This window comes from Tenrec ecaudatus, chromosome 1 (assembly GCF_050624435.1).
Source record: "Tenrec ecaudatus isolate mTenEca1 chromosome 1, mTenEca1.hap1, whole genome shotgun sequence".
Taxonomy (NCBI): Eukaryota; Metazoa; Chordata; class Mammalia; order Afrosoricida; family Tenrecidae; genus Tenrec; species Tenrec ecaudatus.
In genome coordinates this window covers 176,364,279-176,391,321 of record NC_134530.1, presented here as the reverse complement: position 1 = coordinate 176,391,321, position 27,043 = coordinate 176,364,279, and the positions used below count along the sequence as shown (strand labels likewise).

Below are 27,043 nucleotides of genomic sequence, written 5' to 3'. Positions count from 1 at the left end.
ACATTTCCAAAGATTTCACTATGGAAAAGAAGCAATGCTTGATGTTTAAGCTAGAATGAGGAGGTCTGAGGTATCAGGAATGAGAGAGGGGGGGAGAACTCTGACTGGCTGCAGAAGCCTAGAACATTCTGTGAAAGGTCTCGTGCACCATTTCTCTACACTGTGAGGAACTCTGGTGGCACTGCTGGGAAAGTGTTGTCTTGCGAACAGCAAGGCTAGGGGTTCAAACCCACAAGCCGCTCTGAGGGAGAAAGAAGAGGCTCTCTAGTAAAGACTGACAGTCTTGGAAACCCTAAGCAGGCAAGGTCAGCAGAGTTCGAAACCATCAGTCACCTCCTCAGGAGAAGACGGTCTTTCTACTCCTGTAAAGAGTTACAGTCTCAGAAACTCACAGGGGCAGGTCTACCCTGTCCTGTCAGGGGGCCATGATAAGGATATACAAGGGGACTTCCAAAAGGTCGTGGGAAAAGGAAATGAAAAGATAATGGAGCGTTCCCCTGAACTTTCTGAAGATCTCTCACTCGTATTGCATGTGTCCAAACAGAGAGAAGATACGCCTATAACATGTACACTAATTTCAGTTTAAATACATGATCTCAGAAGTAAATAAAGCAACCTGACATTGAATATTGGACTTTATTTTTAATGATAACTGGGCCAGTCGTACTTACCCAAGGGAATGTGCACCATTGTCTGTAATTTACCTAGACGTGCATCCAAAAAGTGCTTTTACATTTTCTGAAAGTTAGAACATTTTTATATTAAAATGTTGGGCCATTTTTATAATTCAAAGAGCAAGTGGTTGCTAACTCAGAGGTCAGTGCTCCAAGCCCATTTTTCCCTGTGGTAGAAAGCCATGGGCAGTCTGCTCTCATAAAGATGGGTAGCCTTGGAAGTGCTAGGGAGCAGTTCCACTGTCCTGTTGGGGTGGGTGCTGTGAGTCCAAATGGACCTACATCAGGGTGGGTGCTAAGGGTCTGAATGGACCTACACCACTGCCACTGAGTAGATTCCAACTCGTCATGGCCAGATGGGGCAGAGAGAAATGGCTCCGTAGGATTCCCAAGACTGTGCTTCTTTAAAGGCATTGATGACCTCATCGTTCTCCTGCAGAGCAGCTGGCTGATGGGCTCCAACCGATGACCTTGACATTAGCAGCCCAAACCCAGTATGCCAGCAGGGCTCCTTAGCATCGTGACAACGTGTTTCTGTCTGTCTGTTGAAAACCTTAGTGCAAAGAAAGCAATGTGATCCCTTTGCCTACAGGAGCACTGGAGCAGAACACCTAGAACTTGCTCAGGAAACGCCAGGAAATGTGGCTAAAATACAGAAGGCAATTTAGAAGGCCTGGAGTGGGGCCTGTGATTCAGCATTTCTCAAGAATTCCCAGGCGAGGCTTTGGCTGTTGGTCTGAAGAGCGAACTAGAGACAGAAGAACAGGACCAGGGAGAAAGGAGGGGAACTGGAGGGAGCAGGCATTGCTGCCAAAGATGGGTCACCTGGGAGACGGGAGACAGAAACTGGTCCTCAACTATCCCCCAAAGGTTAAAGAGTTCTAAATGAATTCAAAGGCCATGTCCTGCTTAGGCCTGAACCATTATTAGGTACAATGAAGTTAGTGGCTGTCCCAAGAAAACCAGTGCAAGTAGTTAGATTTTAAATCTTCCTGCATATTATTTCCTTATTCAAGGCAAATTATCATGTTAATCTGAGTTCATTTCTGGTAGAAGGTTAATTTTTAATAAAGAGTTCTATTTATATGAGGAAAGATTTGTTTAAACCCAAAAGTTTATACTTTTCTGGGTTTGGTGATTTGGGGTGTCCACTGTTCTTGAAACATGATCTTTGGCCATTCCACTTTTGGTAGCGCCTCTAGGTCAGTGATTCTCAACCTTCCTGATGCTGAGACCCTTTAATACAGCTCCTCATGTTGTGGTGACCCCCAACCATAACATTATTGTCATTGCTACTTCATAACTGCAATCTTGCTACTGTAATGAATCCGGGGACCCCTGTGAAAGAGTTGTTCAACCCCTAAAGGAGTCGCAACCCACAGTCTGAGAACTGGTGCTGTAAGGTTTTGGACCTCCAATACGGCCGCCCCTAGCCACATATGCCTTTTAAAATGAAAATGAACTCAAGTCAAAAACTCACTGCCATCAAGTTCATTTTGACTCACAGCAAGCCTGTAGTGCAGGGTAGCACTGCCGCTAGTGGGTTTCCAAAACTGTCACTCTACGTGAGTAGACAGCCTCATCTCTTCCCAGGGGACAGCAGTGGTTTTGAACTGCTGATGGTGCTTAGATAACATTAAACTTCCATCTCTGCGGTCACACTAACCACACTTCACCTGCTCAATAGTCATAGCAGGGTTACTGTTTAACTGATTGGACGGTACTGGAAACATCAACACTGTGGCCAACAATTCCATGGATAGCGCTCTTCTAGAGAAAACGAACAGCTCCGGGCATGCTTATTTGCAAAACCTATTAAAAATGTCAAATGGCAGTCTATTTCGGCTTGTAAACAATCTGCGTAATCGACTCCTATCGGAGAGTAAGTAAAAAAGTAACACTACAAAATCGCAGAACCCTTCATTCAACCAAAATGCCCTGTGAAAATGGACAGTCTCAGAAACCCCCAGAGGCAGCTCTCCTCCTTCCTGGAGGGGCATGAGGAGTCCGAAGGGACTTGATGGCACTGAGTTCTGGCCATAGCCTCTGTACATCCCACTAAATGACCTTTTCCTGGGGGCTCTTGGAAGGTGGGCGCAGATGCAGAGAGGACTCCTTCCCAGGACTGATGGTGATTGCTGTCTTGCTGGTTCTAAAGCGGGCCATTTCAAATGCAAGAGGGGCGTTCAATCCTCACTCCCAGCAAAAGCCAGAAGTGGCGCATGCGCTCTGGCCTCTGACATCCGATGCACGGAGCCTCCTTGATCCAGGGGCCATGGAGGAGAGCAGCAGCGGTGGATCTCTCAGGCCACAGAGCGAAGCTGAGTGCTCTAAGGCAGGAGGCTGGCTCCCAGAGTGGGTGCCTCCGAACCCTTAATTCAGGAAGCTGGGCTCACGAACCCATGGGGCTGGAGCTGGGTGCCTTTGAGTTGAAGCCTACGGTAGGGCGGCACACCCCTTGGGCACTTATTAGCAGCCCTAAACAAACACTGTCACATATTCTGACTGAACACCTGTATCCCGAGCATTTCTCACCTGCATTGTTACCTGTTACCTTCCCCAACAAACCCCATAATCAAGAACATGGCTATTGCGAGGAACTATCAAGCCTAGAAGAAAATTCCAGTGCCAGGGGAGACAAAGCTGAAAAAGGGGGACGTATTATGGGAGCCACGCCCAAGTCAAACTTAATGACATGGCTGGATAGAAGCTTTGGGGGAAATAGGAAAATCAGCATTGTTTGTAAGTAGAATTACACAAGATGGAATTGGAAGAAGGCTTCCAAGATGAAAGGAGATCTTAAGTAGCATCCAGCTGTAGTGCCCCTTAAGGAACTTAAGAAACTGAAGTCTCTCAGGGGAAAGTGACTTGTCCACAGAAAGTGGTAGCAATAGAAAATGCCCCCCTCCCACCCACCCACCACTGTGAGTCGTGATGCTCAGAGTTAGAGCTAGGTTCAAGTCCAACAAAATAGGTTGTGACTAATTCTACAAAAAGAGCAGAGGCGTCTTCACAACAGGATGCTTGGAATCCTTGATCACACGCGTATGGTCCCCTGGTAGCTGTCTCAAACTAGCCTTGCAATTAAATTCCCTCGACTATAGAATGGTGAATTTCTTCCGAAATCCAGAATTGGTTGGCTCCCCTATCACTGGTTTTCTAAGAGCAGAAAAGCTCATCCCAGACAAAGCAGTGAACCAGACCCAAAGTGAAACTCCTTCCCAATGGGCCTCAGGGCTTTCTGTCCTCTGGCTACAAGGTTTCTCTCTGACTGGCCTTGGATGTAAGTAATGCCCTAGGCTCTCTCCCAAGGTCGAGATGCTACTGATTGCTGAGTGAGCAGATGAACAAGTGAATGTGTGACTAAGCCAGTAAACAAGTCGGTCTCTTTTGTGTTCTGCCTCTTGAAAAGCGTTCTCACCTGGAAGCTGGGGAAGAAGGATGAAGCACACACAGGGGTGGTTTCAATAAGACATGGATTTGCTCGTTGTCAACGATGTTTGGGCTGAAGTGGAGTGCCTCTCTGGCCTCAAGGTTGGTGTGCAGGTTTCAATGTCTGGTCTTGAAGGGAGGGGGGAGACTTACTTTGTGCCCCTTTGTTGTGTCAGGAAGAAAGGCTGATGTCAGCTCCTGGGGTGGGTGGGTGGGGGGTGGGAGTCTGTGCGCTGTTCCTTCTGCTTGTAACCCCTTTGGGGTCCGTTTGAGCAGCCCCACAAGCAGCTTCCCTCTCTATTCCACTTTCTCCCAGCCTGGGGCCGTCTACCAGAAGGTACCCAAAGGCAACTAATGTTTGATGGGCCTTCAAGAAGTTCAAGGAAAAACTCTATTATCTTTTAACGCCATTATTTCTAATGACGTTTTGAAGCCCCTCCACCCCCCATATTAGAATCCCTTCAGCATTCAAATTCAGCCTGGCAGGAGAGAAGGGCTAAAACTTGGTATAATTAGAGTGAATTTTTAAAGACTTGCATGTAAATTTTAATGATCACCCTCACGGCCCAGTGCTACAATTCTACACTAACTGGCAACATGTTATTAATATCTGCTTTAAGTGGAGGGAAACCCCTGAGAAGCCGGTCTAAAAAAATTAGAATCATGGCACGTTGCCAAATGTTACCAAGTAACCCTTTTGCTAATCAAATGTCTATAATAGGTTCACTTAAATTAGAGGCTATTTTTGTTCTAATGATTCTTGCTTTAATCCTCCAGGGAATGACCTAGATGGAGTCTATGTCTAGAAATAAGAGCTTTAATCATAGCCTTAATCTAAGAACCACCAGTTCTTAGGACATGGCCCTGCTCCAGGCCTGACCGCACGGAAGGACCACTGAAGACATGGGTGCGAGAGCACAGGGCGGTAAAGGGACAGATGGTGCTCAGGCAGCAGCAAGAACAGCATTGGGGCTTAAAGGCTTTTCCTAAAACCAGCAGCCATCTAAGTGAGGTGTCAGCTAAGTGCACACGGAAGAAGCACACCGGCCTGTGCGATCCAAGAACTGTAAGAAATAATAACTAAACCCGGAGCACTGTATTGGAGCCTAAATTCTCAATATCCAGCTTGAAGGCGGCTACTTGTGACAGTGGTAAGCCCCAAACCTCCTTGCAGGGTTCCCTGTGCAGATTCGTCCCAGGCAAATCCCCTCTGCCTACTGACCGCAGGACAGGCACGGTGTGTGTCTCAGACAGAGTAGGGGAGTACGCGTTCAGGCCGGCCTACAACTGCTGTGGTAGTTCATTCAAAATGTGACACTTTGTCATTTGAGTTCCTCTGGATCCAACTTATAATATTTTTCTACTTTGTTTCCACTTGAGGTTTTTCTGGCTTATTCTGTCATGGTTGCTGGGCTGTTTGTGTTGCGTTTTCATTTTGTATGTTTTTTTCCCCAAATATGCAAACCAAGACAAGGAAACCTGTAGACCACGACAACCACTGGATTCATAGTTTCCAAGAACCTGGCGAAGGAGTGCGCAGGAAAAGGAGTGTTAGCAACGAGGAGCACGGGGACATCCCGGAGTGGACAGTGATCAGCGTGCACAACTCTTATGAAAGCCAGTGAGCCCGTGAGATGCATGACGTGAGAACTGTATGTGGGTGAACTGGGTCAGAATAAGCCAATTCCTTTTTAAAGAGGGCCGCACATTTCGATATTTTTGTTTAATGAAGGAATCTATGAATTTGTAGCAAGCTTTTTTACTTACTATCATATGTGACTTGATTATTAAAAATAAAAACACCTATAGTACTATAGATAGAGAGGAAAAACGAAAACTCAGTCACTGAATTTCCAGCACTCTAATTGTCACATTGCCCAATTAACAAGGCTTTGCAGAGTAATGAGACGTGACTAGCATGTCCCACTTACAGGGAGAACACGAACATTTCTTTTTTTCACCCGGGGTGCATGCTTCAGAAAAATCCCACCACGGTGTCTGCTGGCATTCAAGGCTAGCTGGAGCCTGAGCCCCGAGGAAGAAGTGAGATGGACTGGAGGGACCCCACTCCTTTTCATTCACGTGAAGACAAGAGTAGGTCTTCCGTCGGATGGAGCGATATAGTGGCTGCGACCAAGGGCTCACACGGAAGGAAAATGTGAGGCTGGCACAGGGCAGGTGGTGCCCGTTCTGTGGGCACAGAGTTGCTATGAGTTGGGACGGATGCAAGGGTACCGGACGACGACGGCGGACGGGGAGTCTGCTGTTTTTCCTTAGCACGTATCCCTGAGAAGCCAAGGGGAGACATCCACGCAATGCTCGCTCCTCCTCGTTCTAAGCTGAGGCCTGAAGACACAGTTTGATGGGTGGGGACTGGGATGAGCTAGGAAGTAGAGTTAGGCTAACTTTCATGAAAGAACAGTCGGAGAGAGGGGTACACTTGATTGAGTCTGAGGTACCCGGTACTAACAGTAAGCATTAGAGGGGTCTAGACTTACCTGAGAGGACTGCCGAGCTGCCTCAACTGGTAAACTTTCCATGTGAAGCAATAGCACAAGGAGATGAAAGTAACTCATCAAAAGGAAAGTCAATGAGAAGAATCCACATTCCCTGATTTCAGGTTGCTTCCTGCAGGTTGTCTGTGTAGGTGCTAAGCCTACACGCAGTAGGGAGGCCAAAGCAAATCCCGTGAGAAACCATGCTGCATTGCCCAGTGACTGGTGTAGGATGGGAGCCGTAAAGCAGTGTTCCCAAAGTGGGCCCTCAGTGGGGGGGGGGGGGGAGTTGCTGTGAAAGCAGTTGCCCACACTTTACCCTCTTTTATAGGTTAAAACACAAAAGGCTTTCATTGCCAGGGGGTCCTGAGTAAAAGAGAAGAAAAAAATCCGGAAAAGAGGGCGGTAAGCCACACAAGTTTGGGGATGTATGCATTAAAGGAAGCAAAAGACGAATTCTCCTCACCACCTGCCTTTCCAGATTTAATGCTGCTTCTAAACGCACTCTCAGACAATCTACATTGGCCAACAATGTAGACGACTCTGGCCCCCAAAGGAAGACTTACAACTCCTTTTGGTATGCTTACAAATGAGTAAAACAGTGATTAAAAAAAAAAAAAAAAACGACCAGATAGCTATGGCTGACAAGAAACATAAGGCATGGCTCTAGGTCACTGCAGTGTGTTTTTATTCCCACGGCATCTTGGTCTTCTCTGGTCTGGATTATTCATGCAGCAGACACGTTTTGAGCAACTGAGATATATAAGTCAAGGCCACACACCCATTTGGCCACGAGACACAAAGACTAAGTAACAGGGTGCGTTGTTCCTTTTTCAAGAAGAAAGGAGTCAGGAAGCCAGACTGAGAAAGGAAGAGCGCCAGGAGAGTGGGGCACGGAAAAGGGAGTGTGGTTTCGTAGTGGGTGAGATGAGAAGGCATGGTGGTACAGGGATGGGAGGGCACTTACAGCAATGACGTTGATGACACAGGACATGATGAGCCATGTAAGGGAAGTGCCCCTACCGGAGCCCAGCATCCGCTTACCTTGGCCATGCAGGACAAGGCTGGGTAAATAGCTGGGTTGGGGTAAGAGTGTGGAGGGCCCTGAATACCAGGCTCTGCGTTGGATGAGGCTCAGGGAGTCGCCTGATGATCTCTGAGCAAGGAACGTCTTCAGAAACCAGGAGATACATGCAGATGAAAGAGGCAAGTCAAAGCAGCAGCAGCAATGAGGTGCTGACTGCGATCGTCTCGCTAATGACTTCGTTTAGACCTTGGACGGTGACAGTGGGACTGGAGAGAATGCGTGTGAGAGCTGAGTGATCTTGAAGTACGTCTGATTGACAGAGAAGTGAAATAATCTCCCTCCATTACTGGGAGCAGCTCTACCTGGTAAGTGTTGCCATTGCCCTTTGAGAACACAAAGGACTTAAAGAGGTATAATTGAACTCTGAAGCAGCAGCTAAGAAGGGGGTCTTCAGGCCTTGCATAGCTCAATATCCATCTCAAAAGCATGCCTTTCCATCAGAAGAGGAAAAAACCTACAACTGTGTCCAAACCTGTCCTCAATAGGAACTACCTACTGGGACAACCACTCACACAAGTAGGGGAAAAGGTCAAATGAGAAAGTTAGTACTTGGACCGCTTCCTGCGGCATTCATGCAGAACAATTTATGCTCTGTCAAGTGCCTTCCTGCTTATTTTCTCTAAGGCACACGATACGAAAGGTAGGACTTCCTGGAGCCATGTCACAGGAGACCCTTTACATGCTGGCCTATGGCAATGCACAACCTCCCAGGGTCAGTCTTCCGGCCCCATGGGCAGGACTCCTAATGGCCACACCATGCACCACCCCCAGTGCTACTTGGTAGGAGTGAAAGCAATGGTCTGGGCTCTGCTGTTGGGAAGTGCTGCTGAGGGCACTGCCACTCCGGCGAGCCCACGGGCCCCGGTGGGGTTTCTAGAATGTCATCTTTACTGGGCTTGCCCACACCGTCGCTCTCCCATGGAGCTACTGACGGGGTTTGAACCAGCAACCTTTGGGTCGGCGGCCGAGCACTTCCATGTTGCGCCACCAGGGCTCCTCAGTCTGAGCTTTAGAAGATGGAAAACAGATGCTGGTTGGATAAGAGATGGGTGCTGTGAAAACCCCGCCAGGGGAGAGGGTAAAAGCTGCCCAGAAAATGTCCTCCACAGAATGAAACACAATGCAGAGCCCAGATGGGAATTCCATCCCCGCTTTGGGTTGACGGATTGTTTATTTTTATTTCTTGGCTCAAACCTTTCATTCCTGTCCCATCTCTTCTTCTCTCCCTCATTCTTCTCCTGGCAGCCCCAGCAGCGCTTCCACACACTCACGCGCGCACGCACACATACACGCACACACACGCACGTGCCAGTGCCTACTGCCACCACCTAAAAATACATCTGACTAGCACAAGCTTAGTCTCCTGCAGGTGGCACGACTTAAAATTGATCCCAAACAAACATCTCTCATCACGATCACGATCTGCCTTTGATTCATTTACCCTGCATATGAAAGGCCTACACATGAAATAAGCAGTTCACTGAGACAGCAGAGATTAATGCAAAATGATCGACTCTTTCAAGTGGCATTCTCGAGCCCCGTGTTTGTGGCAGGCTTATGCAGTCAGACGTAATTACCTGCACATGTTGGGCTATGTGATTTCAGAAACGACTCTCAGCCCACCAGATGACGTCAGAGGGTCAGTGCGGACCCCCAGCCCCAGCCCCGCTGAGTCGGCGCACTGCCCTCTTCTGGGATGGCTGATTGGGAAAGAAAGATGGCTCACCGCAGAACCGCCAGCCCCATTTCCGACCCAGGCACCTGGACTTTGTCCAGGCCCCTTCTGGAGAATGCCTTGATTGCTGTCCTCACGCTAGGGCTGTTCCTAGGGCTCCTCTCTTCCACTTAGGCAGAGAGCAAACTTTCTCTGGGCAGGGGGGTATGGGGAGGAATCTAACCTATATCTAATATGCAGGGAAAGCATAACTGTGTGTGAATACACAGACAAATACAGAGCCACAGAGGCACAAATACTTGCCCACCACGGTAGCTTGTGTTTCTATAAACGTGGGCTCTGCAGATCAGCCATTAATACAGTAATAATCATTAGCATGATTACAACAGTAAGAATCAACAGTACTTTCCACACAGGACAGTAGAATCCTTCTGATGAAGTGACAGGACTGTCTGAAGGATATTAAACAAGTGTTGGCAGCCCTGTGTCCCTCCCAGATCGGGTCTCCGGGGTACTATACAAACTCAGAGGGGGATCTGCCTGAGAAGGCAAGAAAAAAAAGAAGGGGGGCCTTAAACAGCACCAGGACCCGTGATCACCCGTGCTTGACAGCCCCCGCCCCCGCCCGAGACAGCCTTAGCAAGCGGCTAGCCAAACCGTGCGCAGACAGTCCCAGTGGCAGGAACCCTCGATCTCCAGAGGCCGCTTGTCTCTTGCTGAAAAAGCTTGACTGTGAGGAAGACCGATTCCCGCTGGCATGACATGTGGTCCTCTGTGACCCTGTCCTACTGACTTTAGAGCACGCGTGAGGACGTGAATCCTTCCCAGATGACGAAAGCCCTCAGGTATCACCCAACTCTTCCCCCCCCGGTACGCGGAGAAATCCTAATCCTTCCAACCCTTCCTCTAATGGCAAAATAACTGGTCTTCTCTTACAGGCTTGTAGTGGGACCACGACCAGGTCTGATGTGGCCAAAGCAAAGTGGAAGGGGCCGCCAACTCTTTGACCGCAGACGCTGTACGCACTGAGGATAGATGAAGAGTTCAGTACACCACTACGCTGGGCCTACCTTTGCTTCCTCCCCAAATGTGTCGCCACCAGCCAACCCTGGGCTTTTGTCAGCAGTGCTGCCGTAGCTCTCCACCGACCCCTGCAAGCCCAGAGAATTGCCCCGTGGTCTAAATCGCAGCCTCCTTTCCCATGCTGCCCCCGGGTCCCCGCTTGTTGTCCCCGCCGCTGACCTGGCGGACGGACGGTGGAGCTGAGTAATCAAGTTGGATTTGCTGCCCCAAATCTACACTTGGTTCCCCGGGCGTCTGTCTGATCGATTTCACTCTGTGCGACACAGCTTGTCGCTATGAATTTTCATACTAGTCAGGAGCCGCCAGCGCACCCGAGCACAAGTAGAAGATGGTCCGGTCCCCCTCCCGGCCCTCAACACACTGGACATCTCAGCTAATACTTTTGGTTGTTGTCCATGCACAGACTGGGAAGACATCGTTGGGTGCGGGTGTCTGTTTGTAAAGCCCCCATGGACTTGGATGCAAGGGGCTTTGGCCACGGTGCTTCCTCCCCAGGTTCCCAGGCCTCAGCTTGTGGTGACGTGTCCTCCCACTGTTGTACTAGGTGTCACCTGTTTAGCAGCTCCTCTCAGCTGAGTGCATGTGCCGCAGGTGCCAGGCAAACACTGATTGCGCCTGACAGCCTTAGACGCCAGCTGCGTGCATGAAGCCTGCCCAGTCGCCACATTGTGTGTGTGTGTGTGTGTGTGTGTGTGTGTATGTGTGCTGCCGATGGTGTGACCGATACAGATGCAGGAAAGGAGGTGACCATACAGCTAAGGCAAGTCCTACTAAGTGGCATTCCAAGCACTGTAGCTTTAAAACAATGGTAGTGAGCGGATCACAACAAAGGGGGCGGGGAGCCTTGTTTTCTTACACTGATGCCCTGCGGACTGTACATCTGACTGGCTGCGAGTCCGTCACTGTATCCTCCTGTCTGGCTGATAACATGGCGAAGGGTATCCACCTAAACAGACGAACAACAGAGAAGAAATTAGTCAGGAAGACGCAGGGGGAGGGAGGCCGATCATCTTCACCCAGGCTACCTTTGGGGCACGTCAAATTCATATACCCACACTGGAGAGGCTTTTTCCTGGGGAAGGGCCCCTTAGCAGGAGGCTGGGCCCTCTCTTTCTGCCCCATCCATGACCAGATCTGAGGTCAGTAAGTAAGACGGTGGAAGCATAAGAGAAAGCTGAAATTCCCGACAGGGACTGGGGTGAGGATAGGGGTTGGAGGGAGGGAGCAAAGGCATTTTGATTTCTCCCTGTTGCTCTTCCCTGTGGGTCATCCTCGATGGCCCCTCCTTTGCTGGGTAGTCTATCAAGGTCAAAGCTCTGCTAAGGGGAGCCATCATGGGCAGCCATCTCACAGATGGAGAAACAGACGAATGACGACTCTGGTTTATTTTGAAGGACTTCAATGAGTGCCAACTATACAGGCAATTGACCGAACTCTGTCCATGACATGGCAGTATTTCTAGGCAACATTCCCTACACAAGGGGCTGGATCTGTTCCAGGCAGGGAATGCCTCCTGTTCCACATGGAGAAAGGAGGACTGGATAGATGTGGCCCAGAACTTCCCTGTTCATTCTCACACTTCACCCTCCCCCATCCCCCTTCAAGCTGAGCCAGTAGGAAGGCTTCAGGAGGTGGAAGGGAGGGCGTGTGCTAATTAAGAGGACGGAGGGTGTAGACCATAGGACTTCTTGAGTTTGCTTCTCAACAAGAACTCATTCTCATCACCAGGAACCCCAATCCCTTGACCCCCAAGGATGACTGAGAAGATGAGTTTCGTCAACCTGGCTGAGTGTTTTTAAAGCTTAAACGAAAAGCATCATCTATTTGCCTACTCATGATTCATTACTTCCTTATTTGGCAAATACAGCATGTAGGAAACCAGAAAAAAACAATAAGGGAGCCCTGGAAAGTGAGACAGTAGGCTAAACTCCTTCCTTGTCCTTCAGTGAACAAAGAGCATGCTGGTTCTACTTGCCTGAGACACCCTGGTCACCTCACCTGTCCTCGCTGCTCCTCTCCTGCCTTCCTAATGTGACTGACAAGCCAGAGCCAAATGCATTCACCAAGTGTGGACGAGATTCCCCACGACAATGGTTGTCTTGGTTTGGGTGGTTGGTAAGGTCTTGTTTGTTCTTGTTTCTCTCTCTCTCTAGACAGGAGTGGGAAGTGCCAATAGGACTGAGGGCTCCTAGACGCTACTGCATTCACCTGGCGGCACATTGGCTGGGTCCCTACCTGTGACTGCACGTTGGCTCCAACCTGGGCCCCTTGGTAAGAATCCCCATTGAGGGACTGCACGCTCATGAACAAATCTCCAGAGTTTGACATGTTAAAAGAACTGGAAGAACCTGGAAAGGAAAGAGTGAGGCACCTGAATCACAGAGAGGAAAAGGCTCAACCCCCGCAACTAACAGCCAGGAGGAGGAATGACATGCAGAGCAACCCCCAAATAAAAACAACATCAGAGTCTGGTTAGTAGCATGAAGAACAGAGCAAGCAATAAAGGGTGCATGTTGTCTGTGTTACGTGAAGCCTCACCTTACTACACGCAGTCAATGGGACTTCTCCCTCAGCAACCTCAAGCTGAGCACGCTCTCTTTTATGAGTCTATGTGGAATGGAGACCATTGCCAGACCAAGGAGCTCTCTTCCATTCCTCTGGGATTCTAGGGTTGGCAGCCAGGGGATCAGAAACAGAGGAATGGGAACTGGCCACTAAGGTTCCTGCCACCACCGGGCTGCTCATGCCTCATTCTGCTATTGCCACACTTGCTCCCGTGAAGAGCAACACCTGCAAGCCCAGTGCACGAAGACAGATCATCACACGATAAGGCTGCCCTGTGCTACGAGCACACACAGTCCTGATTTCTAACCAGAAGGCGGGACCCTTGACAACCGTGAGAAGAGATGAGATTAGCTACTCCTCCAGACCAGCTGCGTCACAGAGGAAGATGACGCAGAAGAATGGCCCAGGGAGCCGTGTGCATGCATGGCCATGAAATGATGCTAAGAGTGAGTGGGCCTCAACAGGGCAGTCTCTCCGCTCTCACCACCCAGATGAGAGGCCACACTGCCTTTAGGACTATCCGGGCACCACCCCATAGTTTGAGTGGGTTAAAGCTCACCCACTCTCCACTTAAACACACGGCGGTGGAAAAAGCTCAATAGTATCCTGAGGTCGTCATGCAGCTCAGTGCATTAGGAAAGCAAGCTCAACGTGCAAGGTTTGGTTAAAACGTGACGTCAGCCTGGCAAGGAGACACCTTAGGGGCCCAGGTCAGTTCCACTCTATTGTTTCCAACCCTGTATTGCTCAAATTGCTCTCTCGCCCTCCTATGCTGACAGCCATCATCTGTGTGCGAGCGCCCAACAGGGATTCATGCCTCAGCTCTGACACGTCCTCTCTTTGCTCCCAAGTTCAGGGTTTCTCCCAGGCTCCCCTAGAGAGCTGTCCTGCTCCACGTGAAGAGCTGCAGCCAAGCAGAAGAGAACGTTTCTTGTTTGGGGGGGGGGGGCGTGTTTTTGTTTTCTCTTCCTACAAGGAACACCTAACGGGCAACATGCTCTCAATCTGCCTCTCTGCTAAGCTAGCCACAGAATCCTCCTACGGCACAATCGGCGGTGCTTTAGAGGAAGCAGATGACATCCACACCCTCGCTTAAGCGGCTCTGTTCACTGCTCTGGGTCCTCTAGCAATGTTCATCCTCATGCAAGGGCGGTTACAGTTTTGTCCTGTAGTCCAATTTTTCCCTCTCACTCCTTTCTCGCCCCTCTTTCACAGGAAATAAGTGCTTTTATGGGGGCGTGCTGGGGGACATGAGCATCAATTAAAGAATGAAGACCTCTTCCATCGCCCTACGTTCTTTCTCATCCAGAACACATTTCTCAGGCTAGTCCAGCTGAAAGGAATTCAACAAGTTGGTCTTGGCACAATAGACACTGCGATCAGACTGGGGTGTGGTTTTTACCCAGCTAGCGACCTGAGCATCCTCCCATTACCATTACCATAGGGCATACATTTGGAACTGGCTTCCCCACAGAGGCCTGGACCACATTGTCATGTTCAGATATGCGATGCCCAGCAATCTTAAGGTCTGATGTGTCCCCTGCCCATCAAAATTCCCCACCCCCTTTGCTATCACTGAGATATAATCGAAAGGACCAAAGCCCATTGCTAGTGTGTTAAAATGTGGGGTTCATAAATAGATGTCATCAGAACCCCAAAGAATCACTTCCAAGAACCCATGTGGTTTATATACCCTCTCGTCTCCTCTCTGAAAATGTTCAGCTAGAGGCTCAGGTATTTCGTTTGTCTCCCAGTCAAATGCTATGTAATAAACACACACGCTATATGCTTGGCTGACTGGTTATTGAAAATTAGCACACACACTGTGAAATGGGATAAAGCCCCAAAGGCCCGCACTGATGCCAAGGAACATGGTATCCGTGAAACCCGGAAGACACGGGCTGCGCCACTTACAAGACAGACATTGCGATTGACACCGATGATTTAAAAAAACGTGGGCATAGATAAATTGTAAATACATCTGGCTGGTTAATGCGCACAGAGAGAAATATGCGCATACCAATGCGCTTCCTGTACAAATGCATTTGGATCAGAGCGGTAATTGGGGCAACTCTTCCTTGCTCTGAACTGCGCTGTTCAGCGTTTTCTTGTCTGTACACCCTGTGCGATCCCACCAGGCTTCCGGCTCCCCGATAAGTAAGTGTCTACAGGCAATGCTGGCTCGTGGGAGCGACCAAATTGCCACGAAGACCACAATAAAGCAGACAGCACTCCTCACCAAAAGTTCAAGTAACGAAGGGCGGCCATGTCCCTCATCGGGTACAGGAGGTTGGCAAGCGCCTACTGCAGAGCCAAACTCCGGGGGAGCTGGTTTAACAGTGAGTGGGCTCTCGGACGTACTGCACACTTCTCTGAGAGCCCAAGCAGCACTACCTGGTGGACCCCGAAAGTCATTCAGCCTTCATCTGACTGCGGGTTGTTGTAAAGTAATAAGCCATCATCAGAGGCTTGTCAGTGACAAGGTTCCGAATTTGACTGGGGAACAACGGAGGCAAGCGGCTCATTTAAGCGGCCACCCAGAAATCCGAAGCTCTACCTGCACTCAGCTAGACAGGAAGGCCACCGTGGAGCACCTATGGCTTTCGAACTCATTTGCTGGGGCACACATGATGATCTGAGGTGCGTTAACATCCACTTTCATAACACGATGCTTTCCCAAAGAACGCATTCCTCTTGGAAGTCTTCAGAAGACTTGTATTTGTTTAGGAAAAGAACATCGATGTCATCATACTCATTAAGAAAAAGACCAATAATAATAGGCCCACAAAGCTGAAAGCAGAGATTCTCAACCTTGGCACAATGGACATTTTAGATCTGCTAACTCTTTGTGGTGGGGGAAGTCTCGGTAAGGCAGGATGTTGAGCCACATCCCTGACCCTAGCCACTACATGCCACTAGTACAACTCCACCCTGACACACGGAATTGTGAAAACCAAAAATGCCGCCTGACATTGCCAAATGCTGAGAACCACTGATCAGGCGCAAATATGGATTTGCTATTGCATGGACCATATCTTTTGTTTCTTTTCTTTTTCTTGGTGGGTTTTTTGTCTCCTTTAGTCATCCAGGCTCCACGTAGCTAAGGTGACCAGCCCCATCCAGCTCCCATGCCATTGGAAGGCATGAAGGATCGGGCCTGTAGCTAGATGAAAGCGTAGTGAGGTCCCGGGCTTGATCTCCCATGATCCTTCTTCACTGGAGCGCCCCAAACCATTGTTCTCTCCACTCAGGACCAAATGAGAGGGTGAAGGCTGTCTGGTGCAATGGGTGAGCCTTTGGTAGGGATCATAGTTCTAGAATTCCAATCTCAGGAGGGCGAGTTTCCATTTTACACTTAGAGGAAAGAGGGGAGTTCAAAAGCTTGGCTGAAAAATTCCATTACCTTTTCATTTCATTTGGCAACAAACTTTGTAAAGCCCCTTTGTAAAGGGGAGAAACAGAGGAAGAGCAAACGCAAGAGGAATATCTTTCGCTTGGTTTTACAAACGTTTCCCGAGGACTAGTTACTAGAAGTACACCAGTCCACTTCTCTGGACGCCCTGTTTCCTCTCGAGTTGTGCGTTCAGTGGAGGCCCTGAGGGGTGCAGCTAATGTGCTTGGCTGCAAACAACCACAAGTTTGGAGGTTCAAGTGCAGCCAACAAAAGTCCTGGCAGGCGACTGCTTTAACAACTAGCCCCTGTAGCCCCAAGGAAGCACATGTGCCCAGGCTGACATGCATGGGGCTGCCATGAGTTAGGACTGAATTGACAAAACTGTGTGTGTGTGTGTGTGTGTGTGTGTGTGTAAAATATGCAAGTTTTTCTTAAAATGGTACAGTCTGGAGTGTTAATATGTTAACCTGCCACTGATCCAGAACTTCACTCCTCCTACGAGTGTAATAAAAATATGCACACAGGCTGAAGAGTGCTGGAGGGAGAACTCTCATGGCTAAACTTTCTGTTGGTTTTCACACAGAGACACAGGGTTACAACAGTTGTTTCAACTGGTTCCTAGTTTTGCTTTCTTCTTCCCAAATGGAATTGCCTCTTCTTTCTGCTGTCCTCCTGCTCCCTCCGTTTTGCCCAACTGCACTGGTGTAAACAGGGAAGCACGCGGTGTGTCTCTGCAGGCTTGCAGATCTGTCACAGGTCCTAGTCCCAGTGTCCTTTCTGAATCTTGCTTCAGGGAATGGCAGACAAGGCACATGTCTACAAATGTTAATATGTAGGAGTGGTCCAAGGAAAGGGACCAACGCCATGGTGCTCTGCACACAGAATGCTCTACGGAGAAAGTTCACTTGCAAAGCATCCTCCTTGCCCTTGAAATGCATGTATATTTCGTAAAGTTTTTCTCTTGGAAGGGAAGAAACAACAACCTAGAGTCCAAACTGAAGACACGAAAGTTCCCCGGTCCCAGAGCTCTGGGTGGCACATACATACAGCGAGTCTCTAATTTGAAACGTTCTCAGTGGGTGGAGCCTGCGGCACCGTGGGCTAACCACTGGACGGCTAACTGCAGGGCAGCGATCCCAAAGCACCAGGCGTTCGGTGGGAGAAAGATGAGGCTGCCGTTCTAGCCCATCCTGTAAGGTTGCTCTGAGTCGGAAAGGACTTGAAGGCATTGAGTTGATCTGTTTCAACGTTTCGTTCATTCTTTAAGATGAATGAAGAGGTAGCGCACAGCAGAGTCGATGTCCTACGTGAAAAGTGAGGGCATTTTCAAGTTCTCACCTTTCTGAGCAACGATGTGGGTTATGTAAAGATCCAACCAGACACATAGAAAAGCCCATTTACAATGTTTCCTGTCCTGATGTTTATCTTGGAAAATCCTATGCCATCGCACACATACAATATCATTATCCTTTGTCTTGCCTTCAGAGAAATCACCACGAAGGAGTTCACCTGCATATTATTTCCAATAATTTAGGCACAACTGGGAAGCTTAGCTCAAATTTTCCATGAAAATTTGCTTTGTGCTCAGAATAGTCAGATGAAGTTTAAGCCACCAGAACAATTCCTGAGGAAAACCCCCTGTAATCGCAGACTGACATTTCCCAAGAGCCAACATAATTCTTGAACACAGAGGAGGGGGTTTAAAATGCTTACTTTCCTTTTTTATAGTGCTTTATGAAAGAATACAAAGTTCCGAACTCGGTGATGAAGGAAGCCCACAGGGCCCTTCTAAGGACTAGTCATAAATCATCCTAAGCCATCTGCGGCGCAGATATAACAGGGGCAGGAAAAAGTCATTTTGATATCTGTTTTGCATTATGATAACCTTTGCAGGAGTGTTGGGTGTGTTTTAGCTAATGTTGACAAAATCGTACTTCTTGCAAAGAAACGGGTGAAAATGTCTGCCTGGCAGTGCAGTTCAACTTGTGTGGCTGCGTCTGAAATGCTCACTCATTGAGCGGAGGAGGAGGAAGGAACCGCTCTGGTTACTGGACCTGTTTGCCTCGATGGGAAAACAAGGCAACACCAAAAGCAAATGCGAGTTTCCCAGTAACCGACCTGCAGCGCTGCAGTGAACGCTACATTGTCTTACCATCTCCACAAGGACAAAGCTCAGGCCGCTCTTCAGGCGCGATTCCACTTAGACACCGGAGGGCCATGATGGCACCGCCCACTGACTTGGAGACCCTCATGAAAACAAGTTAGTGCGTCCAGAAGCCCACGAAAGGCGTTAGTGGGTGAAGCCCTGCATGTCTCCCATGAAAAAGCCACCACACGGCAGAGAGGACACTGATTTTAGCAGACGGGACATGTTTTGGAGACAGAGACCTCATCTGCCCACAGAAATGGTAGAAAATCCATTTTAAAATCCTACGATGTTGGCACAAACTTCAAGGCGAAACCCCCTCCAAATGGGACTTGTCAATTTCCTTGGATAGGCAGCCCATAGCCCAAATCCGTATCCATGGGGATCCTAGCATAACCAAGCACATTTAGAGAAGAAAAACTTTGGTTTGTCCTTACCAACTTAGAAAACATAAGGGGCAAAAAGTATAAAACAAAAGACCAAATCACCGTGTACTAATGCCCATGCCCTCTAACAGTAGACTATTTTATGTATTGTTATGTTTCTTTCACAAGTGGAACTTCAGAACGGATGGCACAGGGCCCATCTTAAAATATGTATGTTTGCCAGGACTCTGAAATCAGTGTTGCATGCTTATGCATTAAAATAAATCTGGGCCACAGCACACAACTGAGAGGAAAAATAGAATTAAACAGTTTAATCACACATAAACAACAATAAGTAATAGATTAAATCGAAGTAACATGATAAAGATCATTTGTGTGTGTGTATGTGTGTGTGTGTTCCTCTATGTGCTTATCTCCATAGCCTGGCTTTATAGATCAGAATACTCACATGAAATATCTACTGGAAGGATAAAAATATAGAATGTATGCTAGCACGTAACCCAGGCGTTAAAGGATGACAACAGCAAAAAAGACAAGGATGTAAATTTTATATGAAACGGACCTAATGACAGAAGCCCAAGGGCCTATCCCTAACTGTTAGGTCCTGCTGACTTACTGGCCCCCGTGAAAGAATCATTTAGAAGTCCCCGCATCAATATCCACTACTTTGCTTCTGACAAATGGATAGGCCACCTCGGTACAAACCTCCAGACAATTCCATGTGGAAAACACACGACATTGCTCTTTGGAAGTAAAAAGCAAAATCCAAAATGGCAATCAAGAACAACAAAAAAAGAGAGCAATTAAATACAGAAAGCAACCAACCAAAAACCCAACGAAGTCAAAGAAAAGCCCAATGTAGGAAAATTAAGTATAAAAATGAGGCACCATCCCCCCAAATCAAAGTAAAAACTAACCAGCTGAGTTGGGAGTTGAGGGTGAGTTAGCTTGGCTTCCATGGGCTGACACATTGGTAGCAGTGACAGCCGTTTTGGCAGCATAAATATTGGCTTCCTCTTGAAATTTACCTATGTTCTTCTTGTACCGGATTCGCTTATTTCCAAACCAGTTTGATACCTAGAGAAGTTTAAGAGAAGACGAGAATGTTAACAGGCCACCCCTTCACAAGTTTTGCGGCAGAATATCTTACAGGGATTTTAATGACGCGGAGTTACACATCTCATCCTACTTACGACTCCATAAAATCATTAAAAAGGTTTGAATCAAGAGCTTTAAGGGCAGTGAGTGACTGTACCAAATGATACTCTCTTGCTCAACATACCCCAAATTTACCCAAACCATTTGAAAACCATGCTCCTGTAGCCAGTGTTTCCCAAAGTGGATGGTACTGGCGGTGCTGGAATGATCCAGCCTTACTCTAGCCTGGATTATGAGCTACAGTACAAAAGAGTTTAATTGCTTAGAGGGGCACTACTGAGTACTTGTTTTTTTCTTAAAAGGGACAGTAGGCCAAATAAATTTGGGAAGATATGATTTAACTGAAACACAAAAGTAAATAAACAAGCAATCAATAAACACTGCTGCTGAGTCAATTCCAATCCATAGCTCCCCTACAGGGCAGAGTTGAACTGCCCACCGGGTTTTAACGGCTGTCATCTTGAAGAAAGCACACTGTCTCAACTTTCTCTCTCATTTGAACAAGGGCCCTTATAATTTCAGGAATTAAATTTGCTGAGTCCCTTTGTGTATAGCTCTAACATAAACAACATTTTAGAGGAAAATAAAGGTCTGTCACTTAATAATGCCAAATCGGGCTGTGGGTAAGGAAAATACATACAAAAATGCATACCAATTAATAGCCACTCCGATTTCTATCAACACATAATGTAATGAGTTAACTTCAAACTTTTAGAAGTACAATACCTTTAATATGGACTTAAATTCTAAGCACCTTGTACAAAGCTTGATGGTACTACCTACAGGAAAACGGACACACAACTGATGATTTTTCTGACTCTTAGGCTTTGAAAGTTTATCCAATCAACAAAAATCATCTTAATTTATGTTTATTTGTTCATTTATTTCCTTCCTGTGGCTCACAGCAGCTATCCTGGCTTGATTCTCTGGGCCCATTGCCTTTATAGCAAGACCTCGGCCAACACTACAGGAGGCACAGTGAAATTCAAGGTTGACCTACCTCCCTCCTACCCTGGAGAAGAAAGTTTTATGCCCCATATTCCAGATGCAATTCTGAACAAAAATGGTGTGGGCCTTATAATAGAAACTTCATTTTGTGAAGGAAGGGGAATTTGCTAAAATGCATACCACAGATTATGTATAATTTATATTCATCCACTAAAATGGCCTGTGGAGAAAATTCTGGCCAAATTACAGTTATTTTTTAATTAAAAAATCATTTTATTGGGGGCTCATACAATTCTTATTGCAATCCATTCATACATCCATTGTGTCAAGCACAATTTTGCATTTGTTGCCGTCACCATTCTCAAAATATATGCTTTCTACTTGAGCCCTTAATATCAGCTCCTCACTTTCCCCCCCTCCTTCCCTGGCCCCCCTCCCTCATGAACCCTTGATAATTTATAAATTATTATTATTTTGTCATATCTTATACTGCCCGACATCTCCCTTCACCCACTTTTCTGTTGTGCACCCCCCAGGGAGGAGGTTATATGGAGATCCTTGTAATAGGTTCCCCCTTTCTATCCCAACCTTCCCTTCACCCTCCAGGTATCGCCACTTTCAACACTGGTCCTGAAAGGATTATCTGTTCTGGATTCCCTGTATTTCCAGTTCCTGTCTGTAAAAGTGTACATCCTCTGCTCTAGCTGGATTTGTAAGGTAGAATTGGGATCATGATAGTTGGGGAAAGGAAGCGTTAAAGAACTAGAGGAAAGTTGTATGTTTCAATGTTGCTACACTGCACCCTGACTGGCTCTTCTCCTCCCCATGACCCTTCAGTAAGGGGATGTCCATTTGCCTACAGATGGGTTTTGGGTCTCCACTCTGCACTCACCCTCATTTACAATGATATGATTTTTTGTTCTTGCTTCTAAGCTAGATGGCTGCTTGTTTTATCTTTAAGCCTTTAAGACCCCAGATGCTATATCTTTTGATAGCCGGGCATCATCAGCTTTCTTCACCACATTTGCTTATGCACCCACTTTGTCTTCAGTGATCTTATTGGGAAGGTGGGCACCCACTGATATGATGTTTGTTCTTTGATGTCTGATACCTGGTCCCTTTGACACCTCGTGGTCACACAGGCTGGTGTGCTTCTTCCATGTGGTCTTCGATGCTTCTGAGCTAGATGGCTGCTTGTTTACTTGCAATCCTTTAAGATCCCAGATGCTATATCTTCTGATAGCCGGGCACCATCAGCTTTCTTCACCACATTTGCTTATGCATGTTTATTTTTTTCAATTCATTAAGAAAGTTAAAACTTTTTAAAAGGCTGACCCTCAAAGACTTATCCAGCTTATAATATAACAGCAGTACCATACCTTTGATCTGTCTGTGTATGTGTGTTTTATGTGTGCGTGTAATCAAGCCACATCATTCTAATATTAACAAATGAGAGGAAAATAAAATTTAATAAGTAAACACTTGATTATAAATGTTGGCACCTCCAGGACAACATAACAGAGTTAAACTTCAGAAGGAAGAAACTCTAGAGCGCACTTCTGGGTACAGATAAGGACCATTGTATACCTAAACTCACTTCGAAACTCATGATTCTCTAAATATCATGCTCACTAAACTAGCTGTGATATTTAAATTCTTTATCAAGTTGGCTGGATTAGGAATTCTTAGGGAATCCCACAGGATTCCACCTGACACAGTGCAATCAATCTCATGACGGGATCTGCCGTGAGTAGCTGAGAAATTGTAAGATTAGGATGAAGCACAATTGAAGGGGAGTTCCCCAAAGGGTGTGGCCTGCTCCTACGTAAGTCAATGCTGAGACAGTTTCTTTGCTTCTTGCTGGTTTGGATTCTTCATCTAGCTCAGTGGTTCTCAGCCTTCCTAATGCCTTTAATATAGTTCCTCATGTTGTGGTGACACCACCCCCAGCCATAAAAATATTTTAGTTCCTACTTCATAACAGTAATTTTGCTACTGTTATAAATCATAATGTAAGTATTTGGTATGCAAGACGTATTTTCATTGTTACAAATGGGACCGAATTAAAGCATGGTGATTAATCAGAAAAACAATAGGCAATTATATATTGTGAAATATTTATTTCTAATTACAAATAAATGAAATTTTGTCTTGAAGCATGGTGTACCATGGGTAACTGTCTTCACGCTGAGTACTTGAATGTGGGCGCATGTGAATGTGGGCGGACACGTCTGGAGACAGATAAAGGAGAGGTGTCTTGGTTCCTGAGACCATCAGAAATATGTGTTTTCCAATTGTCTTGGGCGACCCCTATGAAAGGGTCGTTCGACCTCTAAAGGGGTTGAGAACCATAGGTTGAGAACCGCAGATTTACCTCAACTGATTCTGGTCCTGGGGACCTGAGCCAATGGCCCGCCACATTGCTTGCTGACCTAGTGAGCCATCACAGCCTAACATCTGACCTGCCAATCTTGGACTCATCACCTCTCCATCCATGAACCATGGTCTCCCAGCTTCATCATAATCATTCATCTGTTTCATCATCAGCCTCGGCACCATCACAAAGGAAAAGCTTCCAGCTGAACATCCAATCCATGGACTTAAAACCAAACTGGACTTAAACCATTTCTACAACTGTGTGAGCCATTTCTTTGATATAAATGTCTGTTCATCTATCTATCTATCTATCTATCTATCTATCTATCTATCTATCTATCTACCTACCTACCTATCTATCTCTCTATTTATCTAATCATCTGTCTAACTATCCTGGTTTTGCTTCTTTAGAGAACCAAGCCTAACACACTAACCAATTATGATGGGTTTTTTATTTATAAATGGAATGGGAAGAAGGTCAAAAAGGCAGGGAGATTTTTCTGAGGCAACTGGATGAGCTGGAAGAAAGAAAAGAGATGAAAGTAGTTTGGGAGGTCTTCTGGATCAGAAAAGAAATGTCTGGGGTCTGATTAAAGCAGCTACCCATGAGAAAATGAGAAGAAAGGCAGTAGAGAAGGGCTGTAATGTAGGAATGACTCTCTGCTAAGTGAGAGGAAGAGAGCTGGTCAGGAAGAAGGGAGGTCAGTTCAGTGTTTTCTACATGGCCCACTGGTGCTAAGCATATGTCCTTGACAGTGGACAGAAGTGTTTCCCTAAGGTCCCTCGCAAGCAAAGATCACGTGCTAAGGGTCTACTATGGGACTGGCACTGGATGCACACAGATGACAAAGTCTGAGGTAAGACGGAGGAGTAATCGATTTTGTGGCTAGAATTTGATTCACATTTTTTAACATATTCCATTTGAAGAGCCCATGAGCAGACTCATAGGAAAGTCCAGTAGCTAATAAGATATGAATTTGGTGTTCAGCGAGTATATCATCTGGATCTACAAACAGAGATCTCTTTGCAGTTGTGACAATGACAAGATTGCGGTTGACCCTTGAACATGCATGTGAAATGCACTTGCCAACTTAAAACCAAAGCATTTTTCCCCTGCTGTGATTTCGGTGGGCCCCAGTGTTGAAAGTACAGACAGACCGTGCAGACATGATTGGGGATCACACAAGATTTTAAGCAGATACAAGCAAGCCCTGAACTCACCGAAGCAGTCACAACATGGAAAAAAAATCCTGGAGTCAGTGGGTTTGTGCAGTTCAAATCCCCATTAGCCCAATGGTGTCCAAGGTAAGGATGTATGGAGAGCCAGTTAAGAGACAATTCCCTGGGTCCTCCCACCATCTCCCCGCCACCTCCCGCCCCTCAAAATTCTGATCCAGGATTTTCAGGGCCATAGAGAGGCCTAAGCACACACCTTTCTGCTCAGCTCCCAGGAGGCCACTGTTGCTATCTGTGCATAATACTTGGAGGGACAATGGTACAGAGGAAGGGCTCTTCAAGGATCATGGGAGAGGATGGTGTCAATAGATGGATTTCGATATTTCAGAGCATTTTGGTTTCGTGTCAGGAGAGGAATCAATGGCAGTCAGCAGATTTTAAAAGAATTCATGACTTAAAAAGGTGGGTAAGGACCATTGGCAAAGGCCCGCCGAGAAGAAAGGAACGCTGAGGAAAGAAAGTTTGCAGGTGCATGGGAACAATATGTGGTGTGGAGGTTAAGGATTCAGCTGCACACTGGAAGGTCAGTGGTTCAAGCTCCCCTGGTACTGTGTGCGAGAAAAGATGCTATAACACCAGCTCCTGCAGAGATCAGCCTCACAAACTTTGCAGGGCACTTCTCTGCTGTTTTAGCAGGCCACTGGGAGTTGGGATGGACTCAAATGCACTCGTTTGTTGGTTGGTTCTTTCCATTTAGAGACACTGAAGTGTCCCTGGTGGCACAGTAGTCACTTGGCCACGAGCCAAAAAGATCAGCAGTTCAAATCCAGCAGCTGCTCTGCAGGGAAGGGAAAGATGTGCATTCTGCTTCCATGAAGTTAAGTGTCAACTTTACAATGTGTAGAAGATAAGTTACAACCTTTACAACTCTGGAAACACTCTAAAGCCAACCAAACTCACCGCCATCGTGTCAATGCCAACTCATAGCAACCCTACGGGACAAGGTAGAACTGCCCCTGTGAGTTTCTGAGACTGTGGAAAGCCTCATCTTCTCCCAGGGAGCTGCTGGTGGTTTTGAGCTGCTGATCTTGTGGTTAGCAGCTCAACATGTAACCATTATGCCACCAGGGCTAGGAGACAGTTTCCTCTGTCCTGCTGGGTTGCTACAAGTCAGAGAGGCAAGAGTAGAGACAACAGATCCTGGAAGAAGACTGAGCAGGAAGGAATAGTTAAGGGAGGAAGGAAAATCTAAAAAGGAAGCCAAGTCCAGAGTATTCTAAGAAAGTGATTAATAACAAAAACAAACAGGGCAAAACTATTTGAGCCCGAAAGGCATCACCCCCACTGCCTGCTTTGGGAACCTGAAGATGATTTACTGCCTCATGTGGTCAAACAAACATAATTGGCATATGGGGCAACAGAGGCTCAAAAATAGTACGTTCCCTAAAATCCCAAATGTCTATGATCTGGGACCATAAGGTCTTCCTCTGGGTCCTGTTGGGAAAACTAGAACAATGCAGTTGATGTGGAAGGGAGTGACTGGGGAAGGGGTGGGAGATGGAGTGGCAGGGGGTGCACGGAAGAAAGGGAAAGCTAACACAATGCATAATCCTGTGGATAGGCAATCTGCAAACTCAGTTTCCATAAAGGAGGGAGGAAAGGTGGGCCCTGGCCAGCTTTCCAGCTTTTATCTAAATACAATACAGTTCTGTTTCTTTAGCCATTATTTAACCTCCAGTGCAGATGGGATGGAGAAATCAGGCCCAGATGGAGCTTGAATTCTCCTTTAGAGGCAGAAGACGTCATGACCATAACTCATTGATTCGTGAGCTAATGAGGTCTTCATACACTTGGAAATACTGTTTGCACTTTCAGCAAAGATTTAAAACACACACACGATTACTTCTCCATTTTGGTGGACAAAGGGGCTAGATCTTCTCAAGAATGGTTACTAGAGCTCTAGACAAATCTGGGCCACTTGAATTGGACCAGTGAAGTGCTGCTTTCTCAGAGTTGTCAAGATTGTACATGACCTTCAGCTGGATCAAAACACTACGGTAGCTCTGGGTTACAAAAGAATTGTTTCACACTGTCCTCAAATGAAAGGATGCTCCCAAGGTTTCTGAGAAATCACCCACGTCTGCTGGAGAGGCCCTGGCAATCCTTCCTTGTGAATACCCTCTGTGGGATTCTATATTCCTACTGGCCATAATTCTGCTCAGCTGAACAAAAGCCGATGGGATTCCTGATGGTGGAATAATGAGAGCCAAGATGTGATTCAAGGAGGCACAGATGCTCAGTATGCACAGAGAAGCATCTATTTCAATGGTGTATATATGGTGAAGCTTCTCATTAGAATAAACCATCGAGTCTCTCTCCTTGCCCTCAAACCCCTACTTCCCCATTCCTGCTCCACTGCCCCCTGGACTTGCTTTTCCTGATGATATC

The 27,043-nt window shown here is 47.0% G+C and overlaps 1 protein-coding gene across 4 annotated transcripts in view; it reads right to left on the bottom strand.

Moving 5' to 3' along the window:
* Window positions 1-27,043, bottom strand: part of PBX1 (PBX homeobox 1) — a 322,139-nt gene that overhangs the window by 20,996 nt on the left and 274,100 nt on the right. For 2 of the 4 annotated variants that reach the window (XM_075564285.1, XM_075564301.1), the window contains exons 6-8: window positions 19,855-20,014; window positions 12,682-12,794; window positions 11,303-11,392 (exon numbers count right to left, since the gene is read on the bottom strand). In XM_075564285.1, the coding sequence (XP_075420400.1) occupies window positions 11,303-11,392; window positions 12,682-12,794; window positions 19,855-20,014 (363 nt within the window). The remainder of the gene's footprint in view (window positions 1-11,302; window positions 11,393-12,681; window positions 12,795-19,854; window positions 20,015-27,043) is intronic. The other 2 variants (XM_075564295.1, XM_075564309.1) reach the window with 2 other exon arrangements.